We start from the raw sequence: 25,336 nt of genomic DNA on the forward strand, positions 1-25,336 counted from the left end.
ACAGGCCACAGAGTAATTAATATGTTTAGGAGCAATCAGTTTATTTGTGATATGATTTAATATGATACTTTTTTTTTTACTCCGTATTTATAAAAATACACTTATACTTACATATGGAACGTGTGTAATTAAAACATGCATTGTTAATCTAAATGTTCGCTTATGTTTTATTTTGATATTTTAAAGAGTTATGCAGGTTAGAAGTTGTTTGGGTAACCAAACAAATATATTTTACTTTAATTCAATTTTTTACTAGTAGATACTTAACCCAAGTTTTAAGTTAAGAAAAAGTTTTATTATTAAATTAATAATCCATATTCACTTTTAAACCTCTATGCTATTTTAATACTCTGTACTTTATTCATTGTATCACAATTTATCACCGTCAGCGCTTCTGCTGCATCAAGTAGAAATGCATTGTTACGACATTGCAGGTCTCTGACCTAGAAATAATGACATGAGAGCAAACACATTCATTAGTTTCAACATAATTTATTATCTACACACACTATCCTTAATTAAATAATTTACAATTGAGCGCCATCAATAAATAGAAAATAAATAATTTCACAACTTGATCATGACTCGATATATTTACAACACTTCACACGCAAGTAATACTGATAAATACTATAATTTTGTACGTCAATCAAATGTAATATCTAGAACTTCGTCGTTTTAACCAGAACTCTTTGATCATGTCACTGCCTTTCTCCCCAATCATAATAATAGGAGCATTAGTGTTCCCGCTTACTATGTTAGGCATAATACTGCCGTCTATGACTCGTAGACCTTTGACCCCATACACTCTCAGCTGATTGTCCACGACCGCGTCTTGATCCCAGTAAGGTCCCATCTTTGCCGTTCCCACAGGATGATAGATAGTACAAGTGTACTGTCTAATCATGCATTCCCAGTATGCATCTGAGTATCTCTTGATACTCACACAAGCAGGAAAAACGTGCTTGTTTAAAGTGGAGCCGTATTTTTGAAACGCTCTCGTCCTAGAGAGTGCAACAGCGATTTTCACTCCTTCAACTAAAGTTTTTACGTCCAACTCATCAGCTAAATAGTTCGGATAAATATAAGGATAGTCGTAAGGGTTTGCACTGCGCAGTTGTATGAAGCCTTTGCTGCGTGGTCGCAATAACATAGGAATAATACTCCAAACATCCATATTATTTATAGGCCTAAACACAGCATCATAAAACGTATCCACCAGTCCATGTATCTTACTAATTTGTTCTCCGCCATCCGAATTTGTAGATCCAGAAATGAAATGGAATTCAATATCTGGAAAGTCTTCTGAAGCGTTTACATATTTAGTGTTAACAAAAGCTAAACCTTCGACTCCTCCCATGATAGTCAAGGGACCTTCTCCAAACATAGCATAGTCCATAAGTGAAGTAACAGTATAAAGACGATGTTCTACAATAGAAATAGGTTGGTTCACCATAAAAGCTAATCCACCCAATCCAATGTGATCCTGTAAGTTCCTCCCAACTTTCAAATTCTGAATCAAAGGTATCTTATGCTTGTGCAGTTCCTCTGCAGGTCCTATTCCAGACAGCATAAGTAACTGAGCAGAATTAATAGTTCCAGCGGACAAAATTACTTCCTTTCGAGCTCGGATGCGGTATATCATTTTGTTTCTAACAAACTCAACACCAAAAGCAACCCTAGTTCTGGGATCTATCATAACTTTAGTAACGTGAGAATACATTGAAATGTGGAGGTTAGGACGATCTTTAGCTGATCTTAGAAATGCTTTAGCGGTAGAACATCGGCTGCCACGACGGATAGTTCCTTGTGCTTCCATGAAACCTGTTTGATTTTCGCCATTTATGTCTCTGTTCATGTACCCTAATTCTACACCTCCATCAACGAAACTTGAAACGAGTGGTGTATGATATGGTGCTTCAGAAACTGTCAAGTATCCTCCAGTGCTGTGGTACGGTGTGTTAGCTAAAGAAGGATTCCTATTATCTTCAGACTTCTTGAAGTAGTAGAGAACATCCTTGTAGCCCCAGCCTTCGTTGCCCATCGCTTCCCAGGAATCGTAGTCTCTTCGGTTTCCTCGTAAGTATAGCATGTAGTTTAGGACTGAACTGCCTCCGAGCACTTTCCCGCGGGGCCAGTTGCATCTGCCGCCTTCCATAGCTGGAATATATTAATTTAAATATTTTAAAAAATAATACATAAAACACATCAATACACAAAAATAACTAAGATTTAATCTCAATATTGGACGTAATCTGCTATTTCTCCACCACCCAAAAGTAAACTGGGAGAAGTCCGCCATTGAACAAAATGTGCATAGCGTATTAAATAAATAAATAAATAAGATGATTAGAATGATTCCAATATTCTTTTATTTGTTTTGCAATATATTTCCTTCATTTTTAAATATTGAATACACAAACATATATTCTATATCGGGTGTGTCGTACCTAATCACATTAAATCCTATCACATATACTTTATGATATTCTATGGCGGTTTGAAAAAAAATTAACCCTGATTCTGAGTCCTGTGGTTTAGCCACAGGACTCATTTTTCGTTTTTATAATTTACAACATCATCTGTAAAGCAGAGATAAAGTTAGGAGTATTTAATGTTTTGGTCACTTGACAGTTGTCAGTTTTCAAGGGAGAATTTCAGTTGTTTGTAATGACTGACTCTTACATGGTGTCCTAATTCTCACAAGTTTTTATTCTATTTACTTTTTTTGAAAAATGCATTTTTTTAATATTAACGTATTTTTTTATTTTATTTGTGCTTATCGATATAAATGAACCAGTACATTTACGTATTTAATTTAATGTGATTAGGTACGACACACTCTGTATAAAAAATATACTCATTAACATAAAAACCATCTCTATGGACTTCGTCTAATAAGAAAAGCTATTTACCCAGACAGCTGGTTCCCGAAGGCTCAGTCTTGTACTGCCAGTCCAGTTTGCTAAGCTGCAGATAACCAGCCAATAGAGGCACGTCAGATATCTCCGTCTCATCTCCACCAGCTTCCAAGAGTAGAATCTTCCAGTGACCGATTTCTGATAGCCGGTTTGCTACCACTGCACCTGAAAATATATAAGGAATATTTGTTAAAATTATTGATAGGCGAAACGTAAAAAGAATTCGTAAGTATATAATTCTTGTTAAGAAAAAGTATAAGAAACCCAATTAATGTATCACGCTATAAACTGAGTCAAACTAACTATTACGTGAACTACGAGTACAATAATAAATAGTAAATAATAAAACACTAGCCGTTTTACATCAGTTTCACCCACGTCCCGTGGAAACTACTGCCCGTGCCCTAAATATAATCTATAGTGCACCAGTATGTCATGCAAATAGATAAGATATGACTTATGTTAGTCAGGAAGAGCGTAGCTTTCCAACAGTGAAATAATTTTTCAAATCGGTTCAGTAGTTTCGGAGTCTTGAGATCAGCCTTGAGGCCATATGTAGATGAAAAGTAGCAATCGTCAATACCCACTGACCAGCTGATCCAGCTCCAACGATGATGAAGTCATAATCCGGCAGCATGCGATCATCGCCGATGTCTGCAGGCCTGCCCTCAGGGTCCGTCGCGTCGAACTGGTAGTACGCTATAGCTGCCACCAGCATCGGGATGAACCAGGCTACCTGGAATGTTAAGGTTACCAGTTAGCTTGAGGTTGACAGAAAGCATTCAATTCAAGGTCATGCCAAATTCAGCTGTGTTGTGAGAAAAGTAGAGTTGAGTTTCAATTGTTGTTAACCAATGTGAATGTGCCATTTTGGTTCAATGCGCAAATTCTCGTTAGAATTTTAGACAGCATTAAAAGACTGAAAAAAAATGTATTTCTATGGACAGTCATATATTATGTTTAGTATATTTGTGGACAGTCTAGACTAGCTTAATCTACAGACTGCTAAGTAATTCCACGACAAGTAAAAGTGAATTTAAGTAGATCCAATACCGGAGCCAGTATTAGGAGCCGGTTTCAGATCGGTCTCCGGTTTCCGGCTTCACTATGGAGATAAAGTCTGGCCGACCAGTCCAACTGGTAACTACACAAGTACAGTCTGGAATGCCAGTACTAAGTGCAAACTTGACAGACTCGCAATTTACTCATATATCATCGCATATAATGAATATTACAGCGGAGTCATGCATGTTTTTCATAGAAAACTAATGAAGCATGGTTTAGCTGCCGGGAGTTAGTGAAAAACTTAATCAATTACTAATCGATATGAACGATCGATCCGAGGTTATTGATGTTCTTTGTGCTACAACCCTAATTTGAAGTCTTCAAATAACAATCTGGAAACAAGGCATACCCAAAGACATACCTAAAACATTATCCTAAGTCTGAAAAATACCTACTGTGCTAGAAACCGCCAAAATAAAAAACGATCACACATATACAGTTCAAACAGAGAACCTCCTTTTTTTAAGTCGGTAAATGAGAGATGCATAGAACCGCATCAGTCATCAGCTTTTATTACCGGAACGGGGAAGTAAGTATTGGCGAGTAGCTTCGCGTGCGAACCGTGTAAGGTATGCTAGTCGAGTGTAACGTGACGTCACAAGATGGCATGGCGCGCATACTGCAGATACTCGTCTGTATGTATATCAAATATACATAGGTATCTATTGAATTTCTTATATGCATTAGCAATGCTGTGCCAAAAGCCAACGAAGTAGTTCTACGTAATACTCATTCTGATTGCATGTCTAGTTGTGACTTGCAATAATTTAAATCTCTCATCTTTGTCTCTTTGTTTCGCTTCAACCTTAATCCTGTATACTACCTATTCCTAGAGATTCCACACGCAATCCCCCCCGGATTGCGTGTTTGAGGATTGAGGAATTTCTTCCCGCAATCGGATATAAAAAGTAGTCCTGTATGTGCTTTCTTATACTCTTGGCTGCTCGTGTCCTTTATTACATTTATTCAGTATTTTCCCGTTTATCGTATTAGTAAAGTTTATGATGCAGGCAAAGTATCGTGCTTTACTACAAGTATGATCTAATTCTACGATAGTAAGTGAGAGGACGTTTACCTGCGATCCGGCAGCAGCGGCGATGGCCGTCCCCGACAGCACGTCGGCGGCCGCGTTCACTATCGCGCTCATCTTGCCTGCAATCAGTGTAGTATGGTGTTAGTATTGGTTAGACTGGAAGTTTATGGGTTTGGTGATGTATGTACAGGTCAATGAACAGGGTTAGAAGACCAGTAGATATTAGATACATACAGGTCTAGATATAGTGGAGTCTTTATGTGAAAAAGTGTGTTCCGGTTATTTTGCTCGTCTTATTCTTTCGCCAATAGCAGTTTATGTGTGTATGGATCATTGTTTGTTGGGATATTTTTACAGACAATGCGTTGTGTTGAAGTGTAGAGTTTAGGAAGTAATCAATACATAGGATCTAGCCAAGGTCGACGGGAAGCAGTAGTAGGAAGGTTCCTGAAGACCGAATAAAAGTGTCAAATCTTTGGGGAGGACTTTATCCAGCAGTGAGTGTCTTTCATAATATAACCATTCATAATGGAATCAAACGTTCTCATTACTTCCCCCTGATTTCGAAAACAATGCCCCAGCATCGGAATCCAGCAGACAAACAGTGTCACTTGGTTAACTACAGACGACTCGAGTATTCCCGTTATGTCGGGACCGGCGCGTGCGCACCGACAGTGTCTACGTCACTGCATGTCAGAGTGATGTGGGTCGTGGTCAATCGTTGCTGGTATCGATAGTTATAAGGCGTATTTGGGAACTTTGATTACCCAGAAAAACTGCCCTGTCTAGTCGTCATTGAACATAAAAAAATTGAAAAATGTAAAATTGAAGAGATAAAGTAGTGAAACGAGGCTTTTTATAATAATACATATATTGAATTTATTGTTACACTCAGTACAACAAGTTTTCAAATATCAAGCAAAAGTCATTAATTCCGTGTAAACACTAGCAGTCATAGATAATTTACCACGTAACTATAAAGGATTACATTGTAAAAGCTCCATTTCAACAAAAATACGATACATATAAACTAGAATAGCGAAAATATAGGAAAGTGATCAATAGATATGAAAGTTAGTATATGAGGCGTTACGTAAAGGTACTTTTTACTCCGTAGATAGTGATTTCAAAAAGGGCAATTTGACAAAAAAATAGATAATAAAAAGCCATACAATTTACTACGAAAGTACTTAATGACATGATTATTTAGAAATCTGTCATAGACCATAAAAATTGTGATCATCCACGCGTTACTAATAATATCATCAGAGATCGTATCCATGAAACCAATTCGGATTTTCGGAGTCTGTGTAACTGTGTTATATAGTATTTTACAACTTACCTAATAGGAATTACTATTGCCTTCTCAATTCGGATTACTCGTAACCTCATATTTACCTTCTAACTAAATATAATCATAATAAACTAATATATTTTCCTAAACTCTTGAAAAATCGTTTTCCATAAAGGACTTTTTGCGGTTACATATTTTGAATCATTGCTGTCCATCAAATTGGCCAGACTTGAGGTATTTGTGTTCCAAATTAAAATTATGTAACAACGTGACTCTCTTATCAAAACAGCCGCTTTTGTTTTGTTTTTATTTGCTTGTATTTTTTATCTCGCAAAGTTTTCGGTTTTCGCCAGTACATATTAGTTTTCAAATCTGATGCAATTTGGCTTCATCAAATGTTTAGTATTTACCTATTCTTGTAATGTTTTACCTGCTTTTAACTTGGTAAACGTTAATTATGAAAATAATATTTTATCTATCAGACTAAGTTCATTTTATGCTTCAAAACACGCTACACCTTCCGTGTCCCATGCACGTAAATCGTTCAACCACCTGCTTATATCATTCTTTATACTCAGTTTTCCGTAATTCACTTTCTTCATTCATCAAATTCATCTTACGTGCACCACAAGTTCCGCCTCTTTAATTAATCTATTCTCACGAAAATTCCATATCTGTCACATAAGTCTAGTGCACTGTTTTGTGTTCCTGCAATTTTGAACTGTAACCGTCTTACCACAAAAACTTTTAAACGTCAGTTTATGCCTTGTCTAAAAAAATGTCAAATTATGACGTTGACATATGGTTCATTTTGCAGCCAAAATTTTATTAGACAAGTGTAAAACAGGGTTTAAAGTTTTTGTAGTAAGGCCCTAAGTGTTTTAGTTTGGGTCTAAAATTGAATGTATTAGCTGATAGTAAGCTAAGTGCTTTGTAATGTTAGTTGATGATTGAAGAAGGAAAACTTGTAGGATGTGCATTGTGTTGTATTGTAGTTCAGCTCAAAGTACATACATCACTTCAATTTCTGTAAAAAGATAGACTACAATACTTACACATTTTGGTAAAAAATTAAGCCTTAACTACGCTTAGTAATTATTTTACTTAATATCTTGTTGTGAGCGACACAGAATCTGCTATTAGTTTTATCAAGGGTATTTTGTTACTCCCTATAAGGGTGATAAGACCATATTTATTAACTTTATTTTTTCAAGCTTAGTTAACTTGCTGTGTTTAAATTCATCCTCCGAGCCTTTTTCCCAAACTTTGTTGGGGTCGGCTTCCAGTGGCGGTCGGTGTTTAAATTCATATATAGACATTTTAAAGATTAACTTCACTTTGAGACTTAACTTCCACGTAATTTGTTTTTTTTTTATTTCTTTAGTGTTGGCACTAAATGATCTAATAATACGTACGACACGCATTTTATATTTCAGAGGAAAATTTACTTAAAAAGTCATTGTTTTTTTGTTGTTGTTTCGTTAGAAAGTGTACCAAAATGTCATTGAAGCGCGGCCAAGAGTATTTACAAATGCTTGCTTTGCCTCCAGAATATTAAAAAGTTCCGGAGAAAATACATCCACTGTTGTTATATAAGTGAACCATTTTGGCAGCCGAAATGTTGCGTAATTAAACATAAGTAATTAGGTACTTAAGGGCTAGTTGAGTAATGATTAAAGTTTTAATATTCTAGAGGTATAGGGCTTAGTACGAAATTATGTTGGCTACTCATCAATCAATTGAAATTTAGCGAAGTTGTCATGCTTTTGTAGCAAAATGTTTTAAGGGAATACCGTATGATATTACTAAACAGAATTGAATATTGAACAACGCGTGTCGCTAATTGTAATAGCACTAATTGGAGGCTGACAATAAAGTCAACACGTGAGTCTTCGGACCACTGAACCCAAGTTAACCCTAGTGATCATTCACTTAAATCAATAAACTTATCACTGTTTAATTTAGATTTGTTTGACAAGCTTAAAGAACGGCAGATGCAAGACCTATTACTTTTATGTAGGCACTAACTAAGAATTCATATCATGACTAGGTAAATGTTAATTAAAAACACCCCGAGAAAACCTGGGCTTCAAGTCAAAAATCGCTAAACCTGTGTCCTGTGTAGAATCAAAAACTGATAGATTATGATGGTGACTTAAATGTACCCAGATAAACACACGGAGCCAATGGTTTATTCCGAGAGGTTTTTAATAAAAAAGTAAATACTATATAACGGTATGATACTTATATGACAGTAATGTGCTAGTCTAGTACTATTACTAAAGGTGATGATAACTTTTTAAAACTTAATATACAATAAGAAGTCAATAACTCTGTTCAAGCTGTAAACACGGCCGTCTTCGAAATTTCTACAACGAACGACGTCGAACAACAATAGTACGACAATGAAAAACAAATGTTTACGTTCCAAAGCTTCAAGGTGACTTACGGTCAGTCGCTTGCACTTTCACAACAAAACATAATACAGAAAGCTCTTCAATGTGCACCAAATTATATTGAACAACTCCGATTTACTGTCCATTACAAACTGCATATCACGGATTCCTTAACACTTTCCCTGCGTCTGCGCACTTCACTCATCACGTAATGGTATTCTATTTTCAAATCTTTAATTGCTTGATCAGTTTCAGTTTTGGAATCTGTCAAGTCGATTTAAATATCGAATGCACGCGGTGTTTCGTGTTGCCGGGTAACGGGCACTTTCTTCGGCTGTTGTGTATCAACTCCCGCGCAGGTTGTTCATTGGGTTGTAGTGAAATGGTGGGAGAAGGGGCTCTCTTTGAACATGCTTTGACGTCATTGGTTTTGTTTGATGTGGTAACCGTGTTACTGATCCTTTTAAATAACTGAGTCGATGATGATCCTTGTCTTATCTGACCGTCTTTGCTAATGCGGTTTGTCAGCACCTGAGGTTTTAATAAGAACAGTTTTTTTTGTTTAGAAATATATGAGAGATGGACTAACTGTTTTTTCTTAACAGTTTCTCAAACTTTGCTCTCTACTGCATGCTTTTTCAACCAGTAAGTTTATGTTCGCACTGATTTACTTTTACAGGATGTTTCATTAATGATTCAAGTGTGCATATTATTTCTTTCTGGGATTTCCTACATTTGCAACACGGATGTGCAATGCAATTTATTTGTTTATCGATTTATCTTTCTTTCACTTTCATAATATTTGTGTGAATCATTTGTGTCAATTTGAAAGTCTACGAATGTATTTTATTTCATTTGGCCGTAGTTTGGTAACTTTGCCAAAAGTTGGCAATTTTATAAACCCCTTTTTCGCATTTTATTCAAAAGACTATGAGCAGAACTTCTGTTATGATATACAGACCATTCACCTCTTGACTTTATGAATCTACCGTCTTGTATTTCACTTAAACCTCTTACATATTAAGTCTCTTCCCAATAAAATAAAATAAAATAAAATACATTATAAAAAGCAATAACAATTTTAGAAATAAGTGTTGAAGAATCCAAAAAAGCACAACAGAAAAAAGTTCTCGAAGGTAAAAAAAAGTAGGTATTCTTAGTTGCGTTTTTGGGTCGCACGACTTTCTTTCGGTAGCGCGCGATGTGTCATGCGTTATAATGGCTACCAGGACGACCGTGCCAGCGACCACGTACCAACCGTACATAATCCCATAGGAATTCACCTGCTTTCAATGGCTTTCATGCCGATGAACTGGGTTCATTAACTGTTATTTGTGGTAGATGAGCAAGTTTTGTGTTTGATTTTCCTGCTTTTAGTGTTTGTTTAATTTTCTCTCTGAAGCTCTCGATATTTTATTGAGGTTTTGTTGAAGATACTCACGTATGCTTATTGTCAATAAGCTTTATATTGCCTTCATGCATACCAACTTATTATAAACACGGTTTTGGTCGTGATTAGATGATTCATAAGGTCTGTATCTAGGCGAAATGATTTGTCCAAAAGCATTTCTAAGAAGTTGAAAGTCTCGTAATCTTTATTTCACTGAACTCTTTTGCATATTGGTTTCCCCTTTTTTGACTTTTACAATTTAGTCCCAAATATCTCCTTGTTAAGTATTCAACATTACACTTGGCAAGTTCCTTATTAATCAGGGTTAAACCACAATCCATCTATTTTCTTATTACATTACTTTTCCGTATAACAGCTTGTAACTAACGTCATATTACAACGAGCTGCGCGGGAGTCGCTCGCGGTGTCAAGTGACGGTACTTACCCGCCATTACCGATGAAAGTGAATTCGGAAATGATACTAGGCTCTTACCGTAATCTTGATTTAGAATATCGTATAAATTGAGTTGACTTTCCCATTCCTTAGAACTTGGTTGGATTGGACTGATAACTTTATTGAATGGTTATGTTTTGTAGATGATTTAATAAAAATATGTAACATCTCTATCTATACAAAAGCTCAAAGAATCATACCCTGTGTATTCTTCAGTTTTAGTTATTTTGTTCAGAGCACCAATTAACTATCATGACTTCAAAGCCAATATTTGACCCTCGGAGATCAAAGTCAGTGTACATTTTGAAGTTACGAAAACAAAGTTTGAGACAGGGCACTTTACCTCCATCAACATCATCTTCAGCCTGCAAGATATTGATTAACAGCAGTTTTCAATAACCTATCCATCTTATGATTTGTTTACTAGTGATTGGATTCCAGGATTAGCCTGTTACAAGTTATGTCAAGTTCCGATCTCTCGTATGCAAATCCGTAAGTTTGCAACAGGCATATCACTTGTTGCAATAGAACTGCATCTTCATTTCTCCTCAACATAAGAATTAAACCTCAAATAATCATGACACAAACCTCAAAGATGTAATAACTATGATACTCAATTTAAAATAGAAAGCGTAAGGACCACAGCATAACGGTTATGTGGTGTAGGGGAAGACAAACTTGTTTGCACCACGTGAGGCACAAGGCACTCTCCCCGAGGTTACCGCCCTTTAGATAATACTACAGTAACTACAGTTAGTAGAACTACAAGTGTTAGGAATACTTTCCCTTTTATTACCTTAAGGGCACTTACATAATTAAAAGTAGGTGTGTTGGTTATTTGAGCAAGCGTTTCGAAGGAATGGAATTGTTTGGAGGAATTTTCCACTACTATGTAGCATGCCACTGATCGAATGGACGATGTTGTATCGGGTATCTCTCAAAATTATAAAAAAAAATATCTACTGTAAATACAATAAAATTGTTCGTAATAGATGTGCTGCGCCGACCCCTAATAAGAAACTGGACGAGATCGATAAATGAATGACGAATTGTAATAAAATATGACTATAAAAATTAAAGTAATTGCAAATCGTAAATGATTGCAGCAATATATTTTTAGAACACGTATAGTTAATTAGACAATTATATTTTTAGAACGTACCTTCTTTGTATTACGTGTCTTATAGCACTCTCTAAACGTTGTTCTAATTTGTTTGCAGGAGGATGCTTCGGTTCTATGACAAAGCGCACCATCGTCGGCGGGTGGGCGTGGGCCTGGTGGCTCGTCACCGATGTCCAAAGGATCTCACTTGAGGTAACTAGACATACAAACTAACAATTTTATAATTTCTTCTTCTTAACGTTTATCTCGTCTTGTGACGGGGTCCGCTTCAAGGACATACATTGTAAAAAAAAAATTAAGCTGAAGCTGTCGGTCAAATAATCAGACAGATTGATAAAGCTATAGTTTATCAGCGACCGCGTCTAAGCAAGACCACAGATTACTATAATAGTTACTACGTAAGACTACAAATTACATAATGATGGATGAGGAATCGAACATGGTGTTATTACTGTCATTCGAATAAGTATTACAAGGTCTCTACGAGATTTTAATATTGTCCTATTCAACCAGGTGATGACCCTCAACCCGATGTGCGAGTACGTGGAAACAGCACAGGGCGTCCCACTCACCGTCACCGGTGTGGCCCAATGCAAGATAATGAATGAAGACGAACTTCTCACAACTGCCTGCGAGCAGTTCCTGGGCAAGTCTGTCAAAGAAATCAAAATGACCATCCTGCAGACCTTGGAAGGACACCTGAGAGCTATTCTCGGTAAGTGGACCTTTTTTGACAGCGCCATCTATCGAGTTTTGATGGCATTTGTGTAACAGCGCCATCTTACGTTGTATGCGAGTACTAATTGTGTTCAGTGCGTTGTCACTAGGTGTCGTTAGTAGTAGACAACACACGGCAAGTTCAGAATATAATGAAAAAAGATTATAGAATTTAAACTTAGATAGTTGAGACATACATCAGTAGAAGTTTCTAGTTCCCTAGGGAACCAACGTAAATCGACTTCTTGCTGAACGTTTTCCACTACCAACTCAACTTACACGGCTAAACACAAACAAATCCATTTTAATCCATACGTGACCCATATTTCCTTGACCAGCTTCAACGGCAACAAAAGGCGATCGGAAATTCGAAACTGTCGTGTCAGGGCATACCCGCATCACTTTTTGACACTTCCCGTTCCGTTTCACGCTTGTACAAGTACCTACAAATATACATATTTACTCATTTGATAAACCCGACCTTCATGGCCAGCCCTTGCTAATTAATTGATGACGGCATACAGGCTGATGTATCAATTTGTTTATTGTTTTGTTTAGACCTATGGAACTCTGGGGAGGCTTTAAAATGGATGTAAAGTTATTCTTTATCACGGCATGTGTCAGGCACTCCTGCAGTATTCTTTTAACGCGACGCGACCCCTCCTCTTCTAATAAAGTGCTAATTACACGTTACAGTACAGTGGCGAGACAGTGCACACTTTAACGAGAGAGTCACTAGAACTACTGGGTCGATTACACCTAACGAGTACAATGGTGAGTCACTTAATAAGCTACTCGGCCTAGTAAACAAATTGGGATTCTAGTGACCCTCTCCCCTCTCTTCTCGACCGAATACTCGTTAAAGTGTTTATACCAACCGAGCACTCGGCCGAGGACACTGACCCGACGCTCGCTGTACTCGTTAGGTGTAATCGACCCATACAGATTGTTTGCTAGGCCGAGCGCCCTCCTCCCCTCTTCGTCCCTCCGCCCCGGAGCGACTCGCTGCTCGACACGCATAAGCATTCACTCGCCGTTACTCACCACTCGTTCGCCAGTAGTGTGGTTAAACTGTTCAGTTTTGATTTGAAAATGGCTAATAAGGGGAAATGGAAGTTAGATACAACTTTGAAATTTATTCACTGTTACAAATTACATGAATGCCTGTGGAAATTTACATCTCCCGATTATAAAAACAAGAAGAAACGTGATGTGGCATATATCGCAATAGTGAATAAAATGAACATCAAGAACTTTGGAATTCAAGAGGTAAAGAACAAGATAAAAAACTTAAGATCTACATACAGTCAAGAGTTGAAAAAAATTGAGAACTCAAAAAAATCGGGCGCTGGACTAGACCATGTTTATATTTCAAATATAAAGTGGCTGAAGGAAATGGAAGAGGTATTCATGAGTGAATTGAAAAGAAAGAAAAGAAATACATACAAGAATGTAAGTGTACAATGTTTATTATTATATTATTATTTAAAATCAGTTAATCATTCTGTTTTGCCAAGGAACTGCACCGTCACCAGAAATGTATTCTGCATATCTGTCACGAAAATTTCTTGCTACCCTTCCTGCATAGTTTGTGTTGTGATCACTAATTGTGGGCAATCCATTAATTAGTTCTTGTCTCAAAGACCCCTTAATAATCCTGCCCGAGTGGATATCCTCAACATCAATGTAGCCACTTTGAAAATATGTACTAGAACTTGTCATTCTTAGCCAATTGTGTAGAACACATGAAGCGCGTATAATTTTGTCAGTTGTATTGACATCATTTGGTATAATGTGTCTTTGGAAAAATCTAAATCTGCTTGCCAAAATACCAAATCCGTTTCCCACAATTCTGCGTGCTTTGGTTAGTCGGTAATTAAATATTTTTTTGTACTGTCGTGAGATTTGCACCACTGTAGGGTTTTAATAAGTTTTTAATGCAACAGCATCATCGCCAACTAAAAAACCTCCTTTTGGTAATTTATTATTCTCAAGGATATGACATAATGTGCTTTGTCTAAACATTCCTGCATCGGAGTTTCTCCCATTTGCTTCAATATTCAATTAACGAAAGCAATAATCATGGTCAACAACAGCTATCAAGACCACACCGTTGGAGCCGTTATAGTTAAAATACTCACTAACACAGTTTGGAGGAACATTAATAACATTATGTTTACCATGAACAGCGCCATGATACCCAGGAAAATTCCATCTACATCTAAAACCCATTTCAATCTTTACCCGGTATCTGAAAAAAAACATGAATACTATCATTATTTGTTTACTTACAGATTCCATCAGTAACTCTAGTCCCAGAACAACTAGTGCCACCAGAAAGTGGTTCACAATGTCCAGCTGCTGCAGGAGAAGAAATCTCCCAACAACCTACGATTACTACCGCTGCCACCACTGCAAATACTCCTTTGCGACCAAAAAAGAGGTCTAGAGTAATTATAAATGCCATTAATGAATTAAAGACACTGCACCATCAAGTACACGCTGCAGAAGAATCATCATTCGATGTATTTGGTAAAAGTGTGGCAATACAACTAAAAAACTTTTCTGTGGAAAATGCATTATTGGCTCAGCAGAAAATTCAATGCATTTTAACTGAAATTGGTATAGCAGATTGTAGAGAAAAGAGAGGAAAAAAAACAAACACATCAACAGTAGCGTCCATAGATGATACGATTGAATCCGCTCTGTTGACCGCTTTTAAAAGCAATACGACTGAATAATATGAATAAGTAGTTTTAGTTTTGATTACGTAGTTTTAATTTTTGTAAGGGATAAGTTTGAAAAATAAAAAAAATGTTTTTTTTTTTAATAAAGTTTTATTTTAGCACTTATACATATGTATGTGGTTTAATCTGTAAATGCATCTTCGGTCTGCAATTCATTAAGGCGAGGAATTGGTCAACAATAATTCCATAACCGGCACGCGCATCTAAGGCGCCAAAAGGGGTCGGAGCGTCTGAGCGGGGCGAGGATAACAATACGCGCGCTAGCTTATAACTAAAAGTCGTAAGCGACAAAATGGTTTTGTAATTTTATTATTTAGAAATGATAATTTGATAAAAATTCCTTCTATCATTTTAAAGAGTATGTATATACTCGACTACTAAAAAAGTTAAGAGGCTTAAATCGGTCCCGTTTGCCCATAATATGTGAATCTCTTTTTAAAAAGAGGTATGTTTGATATATTTTTCTCTGTTATAAAAGTTACCTAATCATGTTTCTACAACTAACAAAATAAGGGTTATATTATGAACTTTCAGGTAGCCAAGTTGTATTTTGATCCGTTTTGTATTTACTGAGAAAAATTGAGATCCTTGGCGCCAAAAATTCCAATTCGTCCTCTTAAAAATATTATTTGTCGCGCCAAGAGCGGGCCTTCGCAACATCCAATTGCTTATCCAAATACTTCGACTCTCTTCTTCCATTAAGTCCCATAGTTCTTCAATTATGAGTGATAGGATCCGGTTGAAAATTCTCTTCTGCGATTCATTTTGGTCGTCCACTGCGTCTTAAACTAAACTGACTCGCCAACAATCTAAATACGTATAAACACTTACTCGTTCACAACACTCTCTCGCCCTAGTATCGTTTTACTGTCTCTCTGTACTCGTTACGTGTAATCAGCCCATTATGGGTCTCTGCCTGCACTGTGTACGTAGTAGTGGCTAAAGTTATCTAGTTTTTTGTTGTCGACGATACAGATGAGTATAATCAACGTAACTTCAATAATTACAATTAGATATATGCATACTTGTGCATACTTGACCCTGGTCCCAAGATTTGAGCTTGGAGTAACATTTAATGTTACCAATTGAACAACTGGTTTGTATGAAGTCAATTACCGTCTTACCACAAAAACTTTTTAACGTCAGTTTAAGACTTGTCTAAAAAAATGTCAAATTATGACGTTGACATATGGTTCATTTTGGAGCCACATTTTTTTTAGACAAGTGTAAAACAGTGTTTAAAGTTTTTGTAGTAAGGCCATTAATGTTTACGGCCATGGATTAAGGTCACTAACACGATTTTGAATCTGTTGCACATTTTGATTTTTCGACTTTCGGTTTTGAAGATCTATGCAATGCTAATAACTAAGATTCTAGATCCTAAAACTTTTATAAAGAACGTTAAAGAACCTATGCAAAGGTACTTTGTTCAAAGCTTTATTTATCAGCAATCGATGTTCACATAGTAAAATATTTATAATACCTAGCAGCTATAAGGAAATGCAGTAAATACTAACTTAACTAAGGGCAAACAGAAACATAACGACGCACGTTGCCTTATAAGTAGCTAACAAGGCTGTGCCTAGATCAGTTTTTCTTCCTGGCCACTAGACTGTGTTACTGCGGGTACTAGTAAAACTGGTTTTACAATTCAGCCTTCCTGGTATACAAAAAAAACTACTCCAAAGTGATGTCCTTTTAAAACGGAGTTCTGTTCTTCATTCACATAAAAACTATTTAGTCTAGACTGTAACTTTCAGAATAAAAGCAGACAAAGTTACTCCCTAAATTATTGTCTAGATTTCGATATCAGTCGACTGGTAAACCCGTAAATCAGCAAACGAAGATGCGTATCTATACTTTAATATAATAAAGAGGGAACATTTTTTTCGTTTGTTTGTACTTATGCTAAAGGCTCCGAAACTACTGAAACGATTTAAATAAATTAATTCACTGTTGTAAAGCTACGCTCTTCTCAAATAACATAGGCTATATTTTTTCCCGTTACGGGCAGTAGTTCCGATGGGACGAGGGTGAAAAAAGGGAGGGTCAAAAATAAATATTGGAACTAGTAAAACCCGAATTCTGGCTTTTACGCTTGACTCCATTGCTCACAAACTGAGTTTCCATCCTAAAGTCCAGATTTTTAACTGACTGTTAGTAATTAAGAGTTCACAGTGAATAAACGATGCGATATTGATACAACTACAAATATTGCACATGGGAAAACCCGAATGCTTGGTTTTTGCGCAAGAGTATACAAAACTGATTCTATCCTGTACTAACTGCATTTTCTTTATCTTTAGGATTCTTGCCTATGTCAAATAATTGTGCAGTTTCTTTATCTTACTTTTAAATGCTTGGGATATACATTTGTACATTGTCAGACGACCGAGAAAAAATTAAAATCATGCATTCTTCGCATTGATATACGCGATTCTATTCGATTGATATTACTTACGTACCGTACAATCACATTCCTGATAGGACTTGTAAGCGTCGTAAAATACGCACAACTGAAAAAGTGCATAATTTTTGGCTTGATATTTATATTCATAAGTTAGACCAACTTATCTGAAAAACGGTATTCGTGTGTCGATGTCAAGCGTATGTCATAATTTTATACTACACACTCCCTATAATTATTTAAGAGTTTATGAGTCACGACGGTCGTTCAACCACAGCACACCAATTTTCCGCTACGTTCAAAAACTTAGTAGCTACCTAAGCACTTTCGCTGCATTCGCCGTGCCGTGCAGACGTGTAAATGATCACGTACGCCCAAAAGGCTTTTGTACGAAAACTGCAGCCTAAAGAAAAGTGGCTACATTATATGTAACAGTACTTTGATTCATGTAGTAAGTACCGACATTAGCGGTCCGTTCGTCTTCTTTGTAATGGTAATGAGATACAACTTGTAGTTATATCGAGTTGAAATCATATGCTTTTGAACCCAATGGGTTCCATGATGATGCCTTTTGCTGTTTCTCTACGAAATTGTTAGTGGAAAAGAACATAAAAGTTGGTGGAGACGGTAAAGAGTTGACGTAATGTCTGGGCCAATTTTAAGAGATCTTAAGTCTTATCTCGGTAGGCTATTTAGCTTACATATCTATCTTAATCCATTTGGACAAACAGACTGCACTTCTTAATAATTTAGTTGTCTAACCGATCCTCGAAAGGATTGCAATAGGAAATAAACGAAATGAGACTCTTTCGCTGGTTTAAATAGAAAAATCATTTTTTCCGAAAAATACCAGGATTTACTAGTAACAAATCTATTTCGTATCCTCTATCTGATGATAAAACCGGCAGATCTTTCCATCTTAGCTTAGCTATGAGCCCTTTTCCAAGCCCATTAAATATGTAGATATGGCATAGCAATAGATACAATGGTCCTGCCTTTCGATCCGGAACAATCAAATTCGCCCCGTGGTTAGTTCATTAGGTTATCTTCGGTCCTTAACGAATTAATACTGCTCTACCTTGCTTGTTTTACTCCTCATCTTGCTAACTAACAGACTGTGTAGACGACGTTGTTCTGTGTTTATAAACTTCATGTACCTGTATTTCTAGTATATATTTTTAAGCTTATTTGTTACATTTTTGACTCACCATTTATTATTTCAACATATACTGCTTAAGACGTGGTATTTGTTGGCAATACGCTCGCTAACTGAACAAATATAGTTACCAACATTTATCTCACACATCGTCCAGGTAAAAATATTGAGCCATTTTGAAATACTGAGCCAAAGTGAAGCTGTTTTCAATATTCCATTAGAGTAAAATCGATGTTACTTAGGAGTCTGTCTTCAAAGCTCTTCAAGACGACGCCGACGGGTTTGCTCAAGAGAGCTTATGGTATCTCCTCTATAAACTATAGCTAGTGAAACGTAAGATTGCGCTGGATTTGAATTGCAAACTACAGCTATCATTTTGATCTTGGAAATATCGTTGTGTACCTAAGGGTGCGTCCACATCTGGCGAATGCGCCGCGAATGCGCAGCACGCGAGCCGATCGCGAGCTGTCCGCGAGCTGCGCGCGTGCAGTCACTGCAATAGTTCGGTGCGCCTCTTTAGCGCAACTCACGCAAGGCTCGTATAGAGCGCGCGATCTGCGCGCAATCAGTTCTCGCCCTTGCAGTAGTAATCTGTGCTCGCGTGCAGCGTTTTATAGTAGTTTTTAAATAATTTATAAAAAAATAAAAACGAGACATTAAATTATAATGTAAAGTTTATGTTTAAAAAAAAGAGTTATATTACTATAGTAAATAATTGTTATATTAAATTAAGTAAGATAGGTAGGTAAAAAAGCATTTGAAATTCACAATTTTTCACATTGGTAAAATATTTTTTTCTGAAAGATAGAGACCTAAATCAAAAAATGTTTTCAACTAACTATAGGCATGGGGATTTCGTCTATGAGTAAAAAAATAAATATGATTAGATTTGCCACTATTTTCACATGAATTTAAGCTTCGAAATAGACGCTGAACGGGAATTTTATAAATCATCTGTTACGTTATAGGGGTTTTAAGTATTTAAACTACACAAATTGAAATTTATGTTCAATTAACTATATAGACAGTGAAATTAACTTGCGTTATTATAAATTAACATAGTTATAGGATAAGTAGTTAATGAGAAACAGTGGTTTGAAAAGTACCTTTTTAGGCCAAATGGCGCGCGGTTGACGTACACGCTCTTAACGATGGAAAAAATAGTTAGCATCTAAGTACTGCTTATATTATAACATATACATATGTATATGAATTGTATCTAGTATCATGGTGCCTATGTTTCGTATTAGTACGGGAGTTTTAATGTGACACAGTCGCATTCTTAGAACGCTGCATCCTTTGCGAGTTCCGTAGAAAGATTGTTTCCTTCAGGTAGTTTTCCGTCGAATGCTTTTCCTCCTATCTATGCAAGAGTTGTCTTTTCTCTCAAGTACCTTTTGATAATCGATTTTCAGTTTCAAGAATACATTTTTAGTTAATTGTCAGATTAAAAAATATATTTTTTTATACGAATTCCTGTAATTAACATGTTCAAGCAAACAAAAAACAAACTCAGCTTTATAATATAAGTTTAGATATAAATTAACTGTATTCGACTCGACTGTAATAGCAAATAATTATAAGAGATGTATGAGATGTCAGAGAATCGTACTGTAAAATGTAAAAAGTCAAAGAAAATCTCAATCTCAATCTCTCTCTATGATTGTTTACTGAAGCATCAAAATATCAAGCTACTATATTATTGCCTTTACGAAGTGAAAAAGTAGCATAAATGCATAAAATGTAAGCATAGTGCAAGGACTGGTTGCAAGACGTGGTATTTTCTCACTTGAAAGGTTGTTCGCTCGGGAAAACCGCAGCGAACGAGGAAAAACACGCCTTTACTTCTATTTTAATTAAACAAACTTTTTACTGGTAATTCTTTGAAGTATTTTTATTTGTATGGTACTCCGTAACCAAATATACCTGAATAACATGTTACATATTATAAACCTGTATAACAATAATGGTATTTATTTTAGTATTAATTATTAATTATTTTTATTATAGTTTTGGTATTATGGTATGCTAATAAAGAATTGAGTATTGAGTGTAAATAAATTAGAGTTATATTTGTCTCCTTGACCATTTATCAAAAACTTTTCTGAACAAAGAAAAGGAAAACCTTGAAAAATGATAACTTTATTAAATAACTACGTAATTAGTAGTAATTGCTGTAAAAGTTTTATAAGACAGGCTCAATTAGCGTGACCTTATACTAAGACTTTCAATGCCTAACTATTACTTTTTATTTCAATTACGTAAAAAATGACCTTTGGATCTTAGACTAAGTGAATGAAATAATACTTTAGGCTATATTTTAAACATATTGCCTACAAAGTGTATTCGTTGTTTTTTTTTATGTAATTACTACAAATAATGACATAGCTGGTACAAGGTGCAGCGGCAGGCAAAATCAGCGAACTCGAAGACTCGGACAGAGCGAAGTGGAGGAAGAAGGTACGGAAAGCAGACTCCCTTTTTTGACGGGGTCTGCTTTCCGTATCTTCAACTTCTGCTTCCCTTATTCATCACTTCCCCGTCACAAAATGCTAAGAAGAAGAAGAAGAATGAGCCAATAAAATAATACCTAGTTCTACCTTTAACATTTATTATAATAGTACCGTTTTAAATATACACGCTTTTACTATGTCGACTATGTAGAAAAGTGCTAGAGTGGAGACCACGGACCAGCAAGCGCAGCGTAGGACGTCCACCGACAAGATGGACAGACGACCTTATAAAGGTTGCCGAAAGATACTGGATGCAGGTCGCTTCCAATCGGTATTTGTGGAGATCTAAGGGGGAGGCCTATGTTCAGCAGTGGACTTCCTATGGCTGAGATGATGATTATGAATGATGAAACTGTAAAACATGAACTTGTTGTTTGGACTTGTTAAAAAAGTTGCATTTTTCTAGTGCTTTTAAACTACTATGTAATTTATATTATATCGAAATATTGCCATTCAATTGTCATTCATGAATAATGAATTAGGCAAACATATAAGTTTGTTTGCGTTTCAACCCATTTGTTATTAAGTAATTAACAAATTAAGCCCATGTGTCAGCGTTAGGTGCGCCGATCTGTTGGGAATATCCTAATTGATGTGACATTTAGTTTGTCGAATTTGTGTACTGTCTGTTGAATTTAGAATAAGTACTTTTTTGTAATGTGTTTTTTTTACATTTTAAGCTTGTGTATTTTAAAGTAGGTTCACTAGATTCTAGTTAAAGATTTGAGTATAAAATAGCTGTAGTGGTTTGATTACGTTGCTGCGAGACTAATAATATTCTTGGTCTTTAAGAAAAATGGTCGAGTAGTCATGAACATTTGCCATTACAAGTAGCCTAAACAGTTAAAAACTTGCAAACCTTTTCAAAACGGTTCTATGGTTTAAATTATACAGTAACACACGTGAGTACGTGTTATCAGGCGTGCTATTTATAAACTCATCTTTACATTAGACATCATGCTTAACTCGGTAATATTTGACGACAACGTGAATTTTGGTCTCAGACAGGAAAAACTTTCATGTTCATGTGATGATAACATTCTAGGAAATATTCATGAAACATCAAAACATATGATTTTTTTTCTCAATATTTTGCTCTAAACTTACAACTTTTTTTACTAACGTATCATATTAAAAAAACGTAGGTACTTACTTTCAGTAGGTATGCGTGAAAAACTAAAATAATAGACAAGACAAAACTAAGATGCAATTGCAACATATATAGCCAAATAACCACAGTGTTTACTCATAAGGGGAGCGGGGGAAACCTCCGGTTTATACTGTAAAGGACAGTAACTCCACGCCACTCGTTCACGAGCGTTTGAACTCGCGACTACATCAACGAAACTACTTACATCAACCTACATAGACAACTCGACTCGTATACAATTTAAAAATAAATCGATTTCATAAAAAGAACATCAAAAGTCAATCACCTGTCAATTACGACCACAGATCCAGGCCATCAAACGTAAAAGTTTGGCGAGTTTAGACTTAAGAAACACACCTATGTAATTATTAAAATTTAATAAAGTAAAAAAAAAAAAGATAACCGAAAATCTAATTTATTTTTAACGTTAATTTGAATTTGGAATAGTCAGTGTTGTGCAGTGTTACGGGATGAACGACGCTTGTTTAATAGTGAAGTGACCTTCAGGTGTCGATATCGAGACCGTGGCAATACAAGGCATCGATATGTCTTTACTCTGGATGAGCGCCTTTAATCTTGGATTAACTGTTGGTGCTACTTTTGCTGTTGTAACGAGGTAAGGTCCTATTACAAAGTATCAAAACGATTTTATACATACAATGTTTCTTGTGCTATATTTAAGAAAGAGTCCTTTCAAACAGTTATAGAGATTTCGCAATATCAAAGACCGAGTATGCATAGTTTATTCACCTCTTTCTCTCGTGAGGGGTAAGTCCGGTTTATCGGAAAGACATAAAGTCTAGTAGAGTGCACTGCAAATCTCATTACTAGCAAATACTCTGTTTGTGAATAAACCAAGTTTATTTTGTATCTAGTATGTATGTAAAATAGGGATTTTATTGAACTAGTAGCTATATTTCGAACTTTCAACTCGGTTAGTAAATTTCTGCTCAACACTTGAACCACTTGATAAATGAATGCGGAGGAATAAAAATGAATCCTTTAAAAATAAGGATACCCTGATTTTCGACAAAAACACACCTCTGGGCTATTGGTATCGTTATTACCAAAGTTGACTTGAAAGTCAAGCTTTGCTATGCAACTTTTAAAGTCGTTCCGAAATGCTATCCTAATATAAGGCAACGATAACTTAAATAAATCCAAAACCAAATAAATAGGTCGGTACTGTAAGTGTTCATATAATACATACTTACTCGGTTTTAGCTGTAAGTACCTCTCTTGTAGATACCAACATTGTCAATTTTGTTTATTTTTCCTTGAAGTAAGCCCCAATTATTTGCAATTATCAAATGACGCAAAATCTGAATAATATTATCCTGTTTTTGAAACTCATTCAAACCACTTATTTATATTTTTTTTATTAAATAATCATTCTACATAGTACCTACGTCGAGTTGCATTGAAAAATTACCAAGTAGCGAACATGATACCTCAACAAGTTACCACAAAACCGCATGTTTACGTGCATAAATTAATTTTATTTAACACTATGTTTAATGAATGCATACTAAACGATATTTATAGTGAATGTATTGTTTTATCGCACTCATTCACGTCATTTGTAAATACATATTTAATTAATAAGGATTTTATCAAAATGCGATATCAACATTTTCATTTTTAGCTTTCGATAATATTGTTTTCATATTTGAAGCTGGATAAAATGAAAAAAAAATGTTTATTTGTCACAAAACAGCCACAACGCTCATTTATTTATTATTTTTAAAATTTCGATCAATAAGTTCCAAATCGATGGGTATAAATATTGTCTTCTAAATCAGATCAAATCGTTTATTTTCAACACAACAAAATTCCCTTCTTCAAGTAAATTGTTGTTATCAGGCTAAGTTAAAATTATAGCAGAGTGCAACGATCAGGATTTTCTCCGGGTTTCCCATTTCGCGTTTTGCAATTTATGTGGAATACTGATAACTTTAGCGATTCCTGATATCTCGCTTGCACTAATTTATAATTGTTTATATTACTAACATGTTTTATTATATGACCATCTGCCAAGAATCGTAGGGTCCTGAAAATTGACAGCTGTATGTAGTTCAGATGACAATACAATAATATGATACTGTTGAACTAATCTAATGATGAAGCCTTAAGATAAGAACTGGAACTTCATGATAGAAAACATCGTCTATCATAGCTGTATTTGGAATTATTAGAAAAACCTTTCATGCATTTTTTTAAACAATTTATTTATTCGTTTGATATTTCACTCGAGCATGCAAGCAGTTCGCATAGGCTCCATAGTTTCAATACAGGCTGAAACATTACCGTTCGAAGTTTGAATAACAATCAAAATGGCCGAGTGTTTCATATTGGCGGGAATATTTCCTCGCTGGCTGGCGAGAGCGGGAACTAATGGCTAGTACTTTGTACCGATATTATTGTGTATCAAAAAGGCCAGTTGAATTTATAACAGTTAAAATGATTTAAGAAGTTACGCGTCAATTTGGAAATATTATTAAATTACGTCCGTACATACACATATACATAGTATAAATATATACATAGTTAAAAGGTAGTATCTTTTAACTATGGCAAAAACAGTACATGCATGGATATTCTGCAAATAGTATTTATTAATAAAAACAAATTCCTATTGAAGTATTCGCAGTGAATACATAGGCATAGCGCGGCACATAGGTACGTGTAGTAATAACATTCATCACATGCCGTACAATGACTGTAAATAAAATACCTATTAAATCGGTAATTTTTTTCCTCATAGATCTTAAGTTTAATTGCGTCAAACGTAAAGTAAAATAAATTACATATAAGTTAATAGGTAGCTATGTACTTAATCTTGTAAAAAGGGCGCAGCAAAAAGTTCTGACGCAATCGAACTATCTGGAAACTCTAGCTGACGAAAACCAACTGACCTCCTTTTGCGAGTTATCTGTGTGACGTCACGACCGTGAACTTGACTCGAGGGCC

General features: G+C 35.7%; 3 protein-coding genes across 5 annotated transcripts in view; 2 read left to right on the forward strand and 1 right to left on the reverse strand.

The window, feature by feature from the left end:
- Positions 1 to 25,336, forward strand: part of Flo2 (Flotillin 2) — a 248,356-nt gene that overhangs the window by 193,818 nt on the left and 29,202 nt on the right. For 2 of the 3 annotated variants that reach the window (XM_064040644.1, XM_064040645.1), the window contains exons 2-3: positions 11,774 to 11,868; positions 12,190 to 12,391. In XM_064040644.1, the coding sequence (XP_063896714.1) occupies positions 11,774 to 11,868; positions 12,190 to 12,391 (297 nt within the window). Of the gene's footprint in view, positions 1 to 11,773; positions 11,869 to 12,189; positions 12,392 to 22,785; positions 22,983 to 25,336 lie in introns of those variants that run through there. The other variant, XM_064040647.1, reaches the window with a different exon arrangement.
- On the reverse strand, positions 404 to 8,829 carry LOC110370936 (glucose dehydrogenase [FAD, quinone]). Its single transcript, XM_021326951.3, has 5 exons — positions 8,763 to 8,829; positions 5,062 to 5,138; positions 3,513 to 3,657; positions 2,916 to 3,086; positions 404 to 2,160 (listed from the first exon to the last, which is right to left on the reverse strand). The coding sequence occupies exons 2-5, from the start codon at positions 5,131 to 5,133 to the stop codon at positions 650 to 652; spliced, it is 1,899 nt and encodes a 632-aa protein (XP_021182626.3). The 5' UTR covers positions 5,134 to 5,138; positions 8,763 to 8,829; the 3' UTR covers positions 404 to 649.
- Positions 13,360 to 15,250, forward strand: LOC110370934 (uncharacterized). The gene is made up of 2 exons (XM_064040667.1): positions 13,360 to 13,845; positions 14,688 to 15,250. Exons 1-2 carry the CDS (start codon positions 13,486 to 13,488, stop codon positions 15,132 to 15,134), a joined length of 807 nt encoding a protein of 268 aa, XP_063896737.1. The 5' UTR covers positions 13,360 to 13,485; the 3' UTR covers positions 15,135 to 15,250.

Source organism: Helicoverpa armigera, chromosome 22 (genome assembly GCF_030705265.1).
Source record: "Helicoverpa armigera isolate CAAS_96S chromosome 22, ASM3070526v1, whole genome shotgun sequence".
Classification (NCBI taxonomy): domain Eukaryota; kingdom Metazoa; phylum Arthropoda; class Insecta; order Lepidoptera; family Noctuidae; genus Helicoverpa; species Helicoverpa armigera.

Coding starts and splice junctions, on each gene's coding strand:
- LOC110370936 (XM_021326951.3), bottom strand. CDS start 5,133: ATGAGCGCGATAGTGAACGCGGCCGCCGACGTGCTGTCGGGGACGGCC. Junction 3,087..3,512: donor CGTTGGAGCTGGATCAGCTG/GTCAGTGGGTAT, acceptor ATATATTTTCAG/GTGCAGTGGTAGCAAACCGG. Junction 2,161..2,915: donor TTCGGGAACCAGCTGTCTGG/GTAAATAGCTTT, acceptor AATATATTCCAG/CTATGGAAGGCGGCAGATGC.
- LOC110370934 (XM_064040667.1), top strand. CDS start 13,486: ATGGCTAATAAGGGGAAATGGAAGTTAGATACAACTTTGAAATTTATT. Junction 13,846..14,687: donor AAAGAAATACATACAAGAAT/GTAAGTGTACAA, acceptor GTTTACTTACAG/ATTCCATCAGTAACTCTAGT.